Source organism: Mus pahari, chromosome 1, assembly GCF_900095145.1.
Source record: "Mus pahari chromosome 1, PAHARI_EIJ_v1.1, whole genome shotgun sequence".
In the NCBI taxonomy this organism is placed as follows: Eukaryota; Metazoa; Chordata; class Mammalia; order Rodentia; family Muridae; genus Mus; species Mus pahari.
The window spans coordinates 164,137,373-164,150,297 of NC_034590.1; the positions used below are offsets into that span (position 1 = coordinate 164,137,373).

A 12,925-nucleotide genomic window follows, 5' to 3' on the forward strand; every position below is an offset into this window, starting at 1 on the left:
GGAAGGAAGGAAAGAGTTGATAGCAGTCCTATTATAAAAGAACATAATAATATAATTTTAGGAAGTTTTATAGGGTCATCATTTAATAAGAAAACATCTATTTATCTATACAGCCTCATTGTTCTGCAGAGATCTGCTCAAAAGGGTGGGCAATACCTAATAACTGTTATATATAACAAGAAAAGGCATACTGTAACAGTAATCTTTCCTAAAATGTGATCTTCTCAGTGTTGCCTAGAGAAGCAAATTTGTCCTAACCATCTCAGGAAGATCACCTGCTAGTTTTTAGCTTCTCCTTGAGAACTCCTGGCAGCACTGAGAGGATCGAGTGGACATTTGCTCCCCTCCCTTCACCCTCCACCCAGGAAGCTGTCTACAAGTGACACCCACTGGGAAAGGAAAACTCAAGAGTCCTCCAATGGAGTCTCCCTGGACTTCACTTCAGGGAGGGCCTGATGCCCAGGAGCCTATGGCCAACCCAGAATGAACTCAATGATATCCTGTAGACTTTCAGCATCATTTTGCTTTGTTTGGGCATTTTTTGACTTATTGCTCTTTTGTTTGCTTGCCATCTTTGTGGTTTGTTTTGGTTTTTGGAGGGGGGAGAGAGGGGGTGTTTTGGGTGTTTCTTGGTCACAGCCTAACTTACTAGGACACAACACCTTGAAGAAATAGGCAGACAAAGCAATGTCAAGTTTTGATGTTTTTATTCACTGATCATAGGAGGGTCTCATGAACATCAAGGTGACCATGACTGAGGTCCTAGCACCTGGAACGAGACCATCGCGGAGCAGTCAGTGTTGGCCATCACTGGTCAGAGGGCTCAGGTGTCTCCCCCCTGTCAAGTCTTCGGCTTTGTGGGGCCCCCTCCTTCTGGTGTAGCAGTTTTATTCCTGGCTCATTCTCAACAATTAAAAATTCATAAAAGACTGTTTGCAAGAAAATATCAAAGTAGGTAAGAAGAGTTTCAGCTCTTCTTTGTGTCTAAAAGTAAAAAGGGGAGTCGGGGAAGAGGAGGTGAGGAGAAAGTAGTCAGGGGTCTGCCTTGTGTCCTCCTTCCCCCAGAGCATCCTAGGAAAACCAAACGCTAGACGACATCAATGCTGCCTGGAGATAGGCTCTGTCTCTCTGATGAGCCACTCCAGAGCTTCCTGGCGGCCCTGGCTCTGCAGCTCCTTCCCAATCACGTCCCTGCAGGTCTGGTGGTAGCTGTTGAGCCAGTCACACTGCAGGGGAAGAAAGAAGGACACCACACTGTTATGGAAGCCACACAGGCCAACAGTGAGGGGGCCCAGGTGCCACCGTCACAGCTGAGAGGAAAGATGTGCACACCATCTTGTGTCCTTTTGCTCCTGGATCCCCCAGTCTGCTTCCCTGGGGAAATCCCCTAGCAATTTCATTCTTGACTCATTCTTAACAATTAGAGCTTCATAAAAGACAGTTTGCAAGAAAATATCCCAGTGGGTAAGAAAAGTTTCATCTCTTAGTGTCTAAAAGTAAAAAGGGGAGTCAGGGAGGAGGAGGTGAGGAGAAAGAAGGCTGCGTTTCACCAGAAGTGGCTGAAGAGTACAGAGTGTGTCAACATGAACTAGCGGTGACTGGGAGGGAACCAAAAATAACCTGGAGGCAAGCAAGGATCAGGGATTCCCCATGCGCAGGGCTCCTCACTGGACACCTGGAAGCCACACCCCCACGCGCAGGGCTCCTCACTGGACACCTGGAAGCCACACCCCCACNGCGCAGGGCTCCTCACTGGACACCTGGAAGCCACACCCCCACGCGCAGGGCTCCTCACTGGACACCTGGAAGCCACACCCCCACACGCAGGGCTCCTCACTGGACACCTGGAAGCCACACCCCCACGCGCAGGGCTCCTCACTGGACACCTGGAAGCCACACCCACTGGCAATTACAAGAGAAGGGGTCATCACTAAGCTAAGAGCGCCTTACCAGGCCACGAGGACTCGTTCCCTTATCCCTGCACTACCTTAGGGTAGCGGCCATCCTCATGATGTCTGTAGAGATGCCTGCTGAGATGTTCTTCCGCTTCTTGCCCTACATCCACTAAAGCTGAATGAGCGACGGTCACCCAAGCCCAGCTAGCCCTGATGTGAACTATTGCCTACAGTGAGTACGGCCTATGGTTCTCTATGGCAGGGCTGGAAACAAGCTAGACTTAAGCCCCTTGTAGAATACGCTACCACACCTGCACACACACCACCCCCCCCCCAAAAAAAAAAAAAACCTTAAAAAAAAGGATTAAAGAGCAGATGCTGACAGAACTTGGTGCCTGGGCACTGATAACCCCAGACCCGGTATTAAAAGGTCTGTGACAGGTACAAAGGGTGAAGTCCCCTCCCTTTGGAAGTGGTGGGAGAGAGGAAATAAAATGGCATGAGGAATGGAGTTCACGGGATGGACTTGACCACACACCTAATGGACCCCGACTGACAAGCTCTCTAGTCTGAATGTAGCGACTGAGAAACAAGCTATCCGGGGACGCTGTGTTATTACAAAGGAGCTAGCTTCGGGGAGTAATCTGCAGCAGGTACCTGAGAGAGCCTACCTGAGAGACCAAGATAAACCAAAGACAGACAGATGGGCTACCACTGTCAACAGGCTCTCACAGAGTGGGGGCCCTGGTGCTGACTGTTAACAGCAAACGTCCCTGCCTTGAGCTGGGGAAGCGACAATGGCTGTGAGGAGAGGTCGTGAGGTCACACACGTTAAAACCAGTGAAGCCCTGTGTGTCTGTGTCAGCAGCAACCCCAGAGAGAGCTGTATGGCTGCCAGCAGTGGATGCAGTTTAGTAGTGAGGGTGGTGGCCTCTTGTAACCTTGGGTCCCAGGGGACATCCCCAAGGCCCATTTGGATGAGAAGAAGGCTACTGCAGACTGACTCCAGAGGCCCCGTGGCACTGATGTCTGCAAGGGACCACATTCACATCAGACTATGGTCCTCTGCTGCCATCTGGTGACAAAAGGCAGACCCATTCAAACAACCCCTAAAGGGACCGACCACCAAGAAAAGACTGAGGAAAGTCCAATGAGAAGGTATTTAAAAGTCAATGGACAAACCTTGTAGTATATATACTATTACCATTCTTTCAGAAAAACGCAGTGTCCCAGCCTACAAAGTGCTGTATTAGAAAGGGACCTTGCTAAAACAGTGAGGAGGGCCTGGTGGGTCAAACACTGCCTCCTACCATCCATGGGAACTTAGCTTATGGCCCAAAGAGTAGTTGTCCAAATAAGTCTTCAGCGACTTAGCCCAGCACGTGTATTAATCACACTGGACATGGCAGCTCCCAGTGGCTTGTGTCATCAGGTTAGCCCTGGCTTTTTGTAGGGAAGACAAGTGGCCCCATGACTGATAAAGAGGACTATTATGCTTTAATTCTGAAACGCAGCCCATCAGTTCCTGCTCCGAGTGTCTGTCTCCAGTGGCATTAATTTCAGTCTGTGGAACCTTTAGGAGGTGGTGCCTACTCACTGATAGGAGCTGACCACTACGGGCAGGTCTTCAAAGGTCATGGTCTGGTCCCTGGTTCTAGACCCTCTCACTGCTTCCTAGTCCACTGGCATAAAAACCTCTGCCTCACATCTTGATGCTCACAGAGCTGCTCTTCCATGCCCTCCCCGCTAAGACGGTCTGAAATCGCCTGAGACGCAGCCAAAGCAACCCCTCCCCTGTAAGTTGTTTGTCAGCCCTTGTGGACACAAGTAGCTGATATATTTCCTCAGTGCACCTAAGCAAGAGTGCAACTCTTTCTCTTGAAGAGCAATGGCCTATTGTGCCTACCCATGAGTCCTTGGGCCCTACAGCCTATGGAACAGGACTACCTCTGCTAAGACAGCACATTCAAGAATGGCTAGTCCCAGGGGAGACTTCAGAAGGAGGTGACCTCTGACTGGAACTGTGGGAGTGGACCAGGGGATAGTCTCCACCCGTTACTAACATTTCCTCCAAACTTCCACCCAAGGTTCCCCATTACCTCTTTATCTGTAAGAGCATTCACATCTATCATTTTGGTCTGAATGGGAACCAAAGTTAGAGGTTCAAAGGTCAGGCTTCCTCGGTTGTTGAAATTATACTGTAAGAGAAGAGAAGAAACAGCAGATTACACTCCCCTTAATCACAGGGAATGGCTGAGTTCCACTACCATGGCTGGCACCCCTCAGGGAAGTGTGTTAAGTGGGACCTGACCAGCAGTCACCAGGTACCATCTTCAGACAAGGAACCCAAGCGCAGCAGACCCCACTTCCCACACACTGCTGAGAGCCCCCTCTGAATTACCAGGATCCAGCCAACAGTGGTGCTCAGCGCTCCCTCTGACAGCTCCACAGAGCTAATGTTTGCCAAGACGGAGGGGTGGGAACAAGACATGAGGGCGTCCAGACTTGGGGAATCTCTGGTTTGAGTCTGTAAGATTCTACTGGGGTATAAACCTATGAGGTCATATTTGCTAAGCTTTTGTTTTTAATTCTATGTGTAAGAGTTCAGCTCTCTACCGTGTAGGCCCCAGGGATCACACTCAGGTGCCTCTACTCCCCCAGCGCAAAGCTTAGGCTCTTCCATTCACTGGGATTTTTTAATTTTCTGTATTAGATAGAGCTGTGGATGGAACTTAGGCCCTTGCTGTGCCTAGCCAGGATGCTACCACTGAGCTACATCTTCTGTCCCTTTCCAGTTTTACAAAGGAAAGGAACATCTAGTAAAATCCCTGTATGGGGGGAAGGAAGCCCATTTTGGCCCCACATGGCTCAACAGCATTCGTATCCCCATAATAACAGTAGGAAACTTTAAAGCAAACGTGAACACTCACCTTGGTCTTTGCAGGGACCACCAGAACAACATTCTCAATGCGGATCCCAAATGCCCCGTCTTCATAATACCCCGGCTCTAGAACAAACAACTCAAAGTGAGAGGCAGCCCACAGAAGCAGCTTACCAGAGAAGGCACCCCTGCCAGGACGGCCAGCCCAGAGACGGCACCCCGGCCAGGACGGCCAGTCCAGAGACGGCACCCCGGCCAGGACGGCCAGCCCAGAGATGGCACCCCACAGCCAGGACGGCCAGCCCAGAGACGGCACCCCACAGCCAGGACAGCTAGCCCAGAGACGGCACCCCCCAGCCAGTACAGCCAGCCCAGAGACGACACCCCACAGCCAAGACAGCCAGCCCAGAGATGACACCCCACAGCCAGGACGGCCAGCCCAGAGACGGCACCCCCACCAGGACAGCCAGCCCAGAGATGGCACCCCACAGCCAGGACGGCCAGCCCAGAGATGGCACCCCACGGCCAGGACAGCCAGCCCAGAGACGATCCCCCGGCCAGGACGGCCAGCCCAGAGACGGCACCCCCGCCAGGACGGCCAGCCCAGAGACGACACCCCCAGCCAGCCACAAGGAAGGATAGAGAGGGGCTGCCCTACCCTATCTTCTCCCACTTATCCCCTCTTACAGGCATCAGGTTCTAAGGCTTTGAAAACTAACAGGAGGCAGAATATAACAGTGGGGATCTATTACATGGTGCACATTGTGTACCACAGGACACAGTGATGTAACTCAGAGGTCTGTTTACAAACACTGAGTAATATAACACAGCAGAATATGGTGTGTCAGGTATGACCCTGTATACAAACAAAATGTCTACACATACAAAAGACCATATTAATATTATTATTATTATTATTATTATTATTATCCATACCTTACTCGTTCTAAAATGAGCCCAAATCACTCTGATAGTTGAAAAAGGTTGTTGTCATTTCAAAATGACAGGAGGGGGAAGTTACTGCCAATTTCCTTTAAAATAACTGAAAACTAAGAAACAACCAAGAACTACCCTGTGCCCTCTGCCGACGGACACCTACCATCGGTGACGATCATGCCAGCTTCCAAGGGCTCGTCGGAGAACGTCTTATAACTGATGCCACAAGGCCCCTCGTGAACATTCAGAAAGGACCCAACACCATGTCCTGTTCCATGCAGGTAGTCCAGGCCAGAATCCCACAAAGCTGACCGGGCAAAGGAGTCCAGAAGGTGGCCTGAAAGACAAAGGGCCGCTTGGTAGTCGCGCAGCACTTCAGAGACTTACTTCAGAGGGTCAAACAGAAACCAAAAGGCAAAAGTTACTGAAGAGTTCAGATTTAAGCCCAGCACAAGGACAAACTTTCTAACAACAGAAAATACAAGAACCCAGTCAGAGCTCAGTCTTAAGATCATTCCCACCAGCATTAGGAGAAGGACTACTTGCAGATTAGGGATGCAGCGGGTGACACAGCCCTGGGACCTTAAGGTTTCAGAATTGCAAGCATTCTCACCAGGCAACACCCATATACGTAGGCATGAAAGATGAGAAGACCTTGTCTAAGGGTGACGAGTGCCCACCCATCTGTCAGAGTCAAGGCCTGAATCTTGCAACTTGCAGTCCAATGCCCCATCCACCAGTACTCAGAGCAGAATATATCCTGGGTCAGAATCCCAGTAGCATAAATCCAACAATGGCCACCCAAGGAGGAGCTGGTCCCACCCATAGCTGAAGGAGGCTACCCTAACTTCTACTGCAGCCCTGAGGCCTTTGTGCCCAATTTACCCCAACATGTGTCAAGCACTTCTGTTAGTGGCCAGGACTGCCGCTGGAACCATCCTAAGCCTGGCTCCTGAGTCACGGGGGCTGGGGGTGGGGGGGAGGTTAGAGGGGCACTCACTCCATGGAGTATCCTGCATATCCTAGCTGGGCCAGAACTGAACTAACACTGACAAATCAAAATGAAGGATAAACATTTTTCCACCCAAACTTGGATACGGTTGAGCTCTGAGCCTGTCACATTACAGAATGAAGCACCTACCTTTGGTTCCCGTCGGGAACACAGCTGCGCTCACAGCTATGTGGCCTTTCAGCACATATGTGAAGCATTCCTGCCAAAGAAAAGCCAGAAGGTGGATGCAGGAGACCCTACGGTCTTCCAGCACTTCAGAGCTGCCTGCTAATGTTAATCTAGAACTACAGAGAACATCAGGGTGAAGTTTAAATAAATAAATAAATAAATAAAACACCTCAACAGCTCACCCACAGATAACTGCCAGAAAATCTTTTAAATTTAAAGCAGCGGCAGAAAGGTGATCTACCAGGCCTTCGCTTCTGTCAAGAAAATGAGGAGACCAGGGAACATTTACATCACCCCACACACCCTGTATCAACCTCCACAACGGGCGCTTGAGCACCATGCCAGCCACCTTTCATAGGCAGCCAGGCCTCGGCAACTGGTCTCCACACCACCATGCTATCGGCACAGCTAGCTTAGACAAGGCCGAGGGCTTGCCAGAGAAAGAAAGAACTGACGCCTAAGCCCCGCACTTGACCCCGGCAAACGGACCCCACACCCAAGGCCCAGAATCTTGCAGGTAGGGGCGGCTGCAAACGGCAAGGGTAAGCCACCGGGACCAAGCAAGCTACCCAGCATCTTGTAAAACCCTTCTCCCTCAGACAGACAGGGCTCAGAGCCTCTGCCTGTGCTGGCTAAGGAGGCCGACTGATCTCCAGACTTTCGGCTTGCAGCCTCATGTGCAGCCCAGGAGGTAGCCACTGTTGTGCTCATGTCCCCTTAAAAGAAACCTGTTCAAGGCCACAGTCGGGACCAGCAGACCCCTGGCAGATATCTATCTTACAGCTCTAAGCTACCTTTCTAACTAGTCAAATCAAAATAAAGTTCCTTGAAAGGGGAGCTGTAAATAGGAATGCTGACCTTGAAACACTAAGAGGGTGGCTTTCAGAATCCAATCGAGACGCTGCCGATAAAGCATGCATTTTACTACCCACTCCCCCTGCAGGAGAAGGCCAAAGCTATTTGAAGCTGAACTTGAGCTGCTCTGACCTTAACAGCATGCTTTTAAACTTTCTGCAAATGGCTTACCCTCCGATAATGAATTACACAGATCTCATAAACCCAACAAGCCTGACTCCACAAAAATGAGTGTTTTACTACCCTGCTTATAATTTTTTATTTATTTATGCAACCCCGTGATAAAAAGCAATGTCCTTTCTAAGAAGGCAGAAAGCGTGGAGATTCTGCCTCACGTTACCTTCTCATAGGCAGTGGGGGTCCCAAAGTGCATGGTCCGGGTGACATCCGTGGTTCCATCCCTGTCAAAGACAGAGAAAACAGTTTCTCCAGTTAAAATAACCTTTTCTCAGCTATGAAACGGGGTACATGGAGAAACTATACACACAGTGCCGAACAGCACAGGCAACCCCCACTCTGGAAAACAGCTTTCCCTCCAAGGCTAAGCCGTTTCCTCATGAGCCCTCATCGGCCCAACTCCCAGACACACACCTGAAGAAGTGTGTCTGTACAAACACTCACACATGAACCAACTGTGGCAGTGACTGCACAACTCTGCATACATAAAAACTAATGTTATACTTTCGGTGGGTGAAGTGTATCTCAACACAACCGTTAAAAATAAGCCAAACTGTAAATGCCAAACTGGCTTGCAAGACCAGGAATGGATGCAGCCCTGACAGCCACCGTTCTTGGTCCATACAAAGAGCATTACTCCATGACAGAGCCATCACTGGCTTACGACTAAGAGCAGAAGACCAAGGAGCAGAGGCTTGTACCAAGCACTGGTGGCAAGAAAACCAAAATCCTTTTCCTGCTGCTGAAGATCAACGGAGTATTGAAGAGACCCCAAAACTACCCAAAGGTGCCTCTTAACATACACCAAAAATAGAACTTCTAGAATCTTCCTATAAAATTCAGGAAAGACAAAAATTTATACTATGACCAAGTGACCACCATGTGATCGCAAGGCCAGGCTGCGGTCACCCAGTCACTAACTGGCTTCCACTGCAGTGGGGAAGGGCCTTCTGTGCACATCGTATCCACTCTGGCAGAGATCCTTATGTTCAAAGTTAACCCTTCTTCCTCAGGCTCCCGGGGAGCTGCAAGCAGGGGCTGGCAGACAGCGCTCTGGGATGGAGCTGAAAGCTTCAAAGGGCTCCCAAAGCTACCTCTCCCTTGGGTGCTCGTTCCATAGTTTACCAGTTGATAGTCATGGACTACACGGCTCCATCGTCCGTCACAGGAACAATCACCACTGGGCTTTCAGGATGAGAGGTGAAGACCAAGACAAGACAGCAAACACCCGTCAGTGTGAGGGTGTGGGGACGGGTGACAGCTGGGCACACTCAGCTAGAGCAGTTTGTCCTCAACCCCTGGCCGCTCGCTCTCAGGTGCTGCAGCAGCCTGGCTCACTTACTTGTACTGAGCACCGGAGTCGATGAGGTACACCTCGTCCAGGGACAGGGTCCTGTTCGTCTCAGGGACTGGCCTAGCAAAGGTAAACAATATTAGTTATTCCAAATTCATAATCACTTGGTAAATCTGATCAGGTATGAATACTGTATACTATTTTTTCTCTTTCTTCCTTTCTTTTTTTTAGGGGGGGAGAGGGTGTATGTGTGTTTCAAGACAGGGTTCCTCTATACAGCCCTGGCTGTCCTAGAACTTGCTCTGTAGACCAGGCTAGCCTCAAACTCAGAGATCCAACTGTCTCTGCCTCCCCAAATACTGGGGTTACAGGCATGTACCACTATATCCAGCCTCTGTACATTTGTCCTAAAACATATTTAAGTCTGAAATAATTATAAAAAGAAACATTACCCAATAAATTATAAGCATTAAGCTTACGCTTTTCAAAGACTTTGCAACCAAGAAAGGGGGACAGAAGGAGTAACTGCTTGTGTCTAGAACAGAAACAGTGTTTGAGAGACGACTTTAAAAGCAAAAAAGTAAGGAGGCTGAGGAGGAGGATTACACATTAGGACAGGCCTAAGCTACACAGTGAGGCCCTATCTCAGACAACAAACAGACCACACACACACACACACACACACACACACACACACACACTGACAGAAAAAGCAACCGGTCTAAGTTTGGGTTCCAGGGACAGGAAGCAAACAGCCAAGGTCCATGATCTCAGGGCTCCGAACCCTGTTCAAACATCTCTGTGCTAAGAGACCCCACCCCCCTGTGGGGAGGACTGTGTGGGACCCACCCCCTGCGGGGAGGACTGTGTGGGACTACTTCACTACTTCCACTGGATGGTTCTTTGTGAGAAGGGACCTGGCTTCCTCATCCTATATTCTAGACAGTAGCACTGTGCTGGGGAATGGCCAGAGGGACGACAGCATTCTAAGTTCACACTATGTGGGTACCAATCCCTCTCCAGCAATAACAAGACAGTCAGATACTGCCCAGGCCTCTAAGCAGACTTCTAACTGCCTGCAATGAAGATACGCCGAAAGAGGAGCAAAGGGTTTTGAAATTGTTACTGCTCTAACCATATGAAAAAAATCCACCATGAAATTCATCATCTGAGTGAAACCTTTGGTATCCGTGTGTTCCGACAGGAGCATTACTCTGGCATCTGTGTGTTGGAACTGGAGCATTAGTGTGAGTGATGTCGGCACATCTGTGACTATCTCCCACACACAAGCTCTGAAATTTACCCAAGACCAACAGTTCTAAACACAATTATTTAAAAGATAAAAATCCAACCAACTGCAGCCGAGCGCCCTTTGCTCTACCGCACATGGAAGACAGCACAGATGCCCTACACGGAGCCAAAGTGCTGAGCCTGGGAAGTTGACGCCAGACCTAACTACATTTCCTACGTCTCCACCGGCAGGGCACAGGCCCTGAGCGCAGCAATGTCCCTCAACTCAAGAGTTCAGGGAGCCTCAGCTCTGTGCGATTGTGGACTCTCACAGATCACGTGGTAAGGAGCAAAGAAAAACAAACCAACAAAACCCCCTAGACTAGGGTGCCGGCATCAAGCCAGAAGCCCGGGAGAGATGGCTCTGCCGTCCAGCATCTCTCCACGCACATCAGTTAGCAGCACATCTCTTACACTGCGCAGACCAGGACATCAAGGGGCCTGCTGCTACAAGGAGAGAAAGCACCCCAGAACGCTAGTCAAGACACGAGGGTGCCGAGCTTCTGCGCCTCAGGAAGGAAATGTGGCCGGGTGTGGTCGCTGATCCCTGTAATCTCAGGCTGAGGCAGGGGGATCATCACAAGGCTGATGCCAGCCTAAGCTATGTAGTAAGTTCCGGACCAGTCTAAGCTACAAAGTGAGATTCTATCTCACAAAAAATTTAATAGCAGCAAACAAGGAAGAGGAGAATCCTAAAAGGTGGAGACTTGAGGACTCAGAGGAGGCGAGGCCTCTGGGATCTTATCTCCCACTCCAGTCTCCACAGACACACAGTTGTGGACACGAAGCCTCTGGAGAAACTGTCTCCCCTGCTCAGGCTCCTGTGCAGAGGCAGGTGCGAGGCCAGGCCCGTGCCGCTCCGTCTGCATGCCTTACGCGTAGTGAATGATGGCGCCATTGGGTCCCGTGCTGGAAATCGTTGGGAAGCTCAGGTCCACAAAGTCAGCCTGTTGCCTGGAACACAGACAGAGCAGAGTCGCTGGAAGGTCTGCCCTGGGCTGGGAATGAAGGCCTCCCCGCACACGGAGTCAGCACAAGGTCCCCGGGCCTCCTCGTCAGACACTTACCTTCGAAATTCCTCGGCTTTGTCAGCCGCAGAGATCTCGGTTACGCCACCTTTGGGAACCTTCAAGAAAAAAAGTGCTCATCAATCATCGGAGAGAGAGAGTCACTCGTGTTTCAGACCCGTGAAAGAGGCTCTTTAGACAGCTGACTTGGCTCAGTTCTCACACCCGGAAGGCCCACTCTTCAGGATGCATCGTGTCTCCTCTCTAACGGGGAGGGAACTGTGGCAGGCTCCCAACACAGCTGTGTGGAGTGGAAGGGTTTCTAGCCACTTAATGTTTCACTGGACTCTTCTATATACCAAATATACACAAATCTGCCAAAATGTTCTGCATCTAAGTTTAGAATTTCAAAAGATCCCCTCCTAAAGGCAAGTAGTGCCGGAGGAATAAAACAGGCTAGGACAAAGGCAAAGCTACCCAGGGCTGTAACAAAGGGAGAATAAAGAAGATCAATCAAACACAGGAAGAATACATAAGTAACACAATCTGGCCACTGGATGCGGCGCAGCCACCGCCTAGATCTTTTCTTCAGACAGCGAAGCACATGGCCAGCGCTCACACTACGTGTTCACACAAGGGTAAATGTGCTCACACTACATGTTCACACAAGGGTAAAATAAACAAACCACAAAAACCTAGCTGTAACCACAAGGAAAACAAAATGACTTGCAAAGGCCAACGGCTGGAACATGGAGAAACCGTGGCCACACTAGAAGACATGAGGAGAGCCCACTCTTGCCAGGGCCGGCAGCTCTTCGTTATTTAAAGGGAGAGTTAGTCTATTTAGTAGCAGAGCAAAGAAACTGACCTCTTATCAACTCCAGGTATGGATGGGTGGGAAATTAATGGCTAAGAGTCAATTTAATATAAAAAGTTTTATGGTTTAAAGTTCAAACCACTCGCACCAGGCGAGCTTCCTCCCATCACTCCCTGTGACTCGGGAGAGTCACCTTCCCTACCCCTTCTTTATGACTCTCTAACACAGAGAGCCATAGTGGTGGTGCTTCCTTCTTCCTCACAGAATTTATCAATATATGTATGCACAGACTTATAGAACACAGTGCGACAGAAAACACTAAGATCAGATGAAAGCTTTAGGCCACAGAAGCCCAGGAAGGCCACAGCTGTGCCACGGAGTGCTGATATCTCAGTCTTTTACAGCCACGGGTTCAACGAAGATAAGAACCAACCTCTTGCTCCAGCCAGTTGAAGAGTTCGCAGAGGGCAACGGCATCTTTAATCTGCGAAAACCACAGAGTTAGGTAATGAGATTCAGGTCCCAGTCCCGTGGGCTCTCTCTCTCTCTCTCACTCTCTCTCTCTCTCTCTCTCTCTCTCTCTCTCTCTCTCT

At 49.9% G+C, this 12,925-nt stretch overlaps 1 protein-coding gene across 2 annotated transcripts in view; it reads right to left on the minus strand.

Moving 5' to 3' along the window:
• Positions 1 to 690: 690 nt before the first annotated feature.
• The window catches only part of Xpnpep1 (X-prolyl aminopeptidase 1), a 50,535-nt gene continuing 38,300 nt past the window's right edge, over positions 691 to 12,925 (minus strand). For both annotated transcript variants that reach the window (XM_021211507.2, XM_021211530.2), the window contains 7 exons: positions 9,267 to 9,338; positions 8,088 to 8,148; positions 6,854 to 6,923; positions 5,876 to 6,049; positions 4,826 to 4,902; positions 3,995 to 4,093; positions 691 to 1,226 (listed from right to left, as the gene is read on the minus strand). In XM_021211507.2, the coding sequence (XP_021067166.1) occupies positions 1,098 to 1,226; positions 3,995 to 4,093; positions 4,826 to 4,902; positions 5,876 to 6,049; positions 6,854 to 6,923; positions 8,088 to 8,148; positions 9,267 to 9,338 (682 nt within the window). In that variant the 3' untranslated portion in view covers positions 691 to 1,097. The remainder of the gene's footprint in view (positions 1,227 to 3,994; positions 4,094 to 4,825; positions 4,903 to 5,875; positions 6,050 to 6,853; positions 6,924 to 8,087; positions 8,149 to 9,266; positions 9,339 to 12,925) is intronic.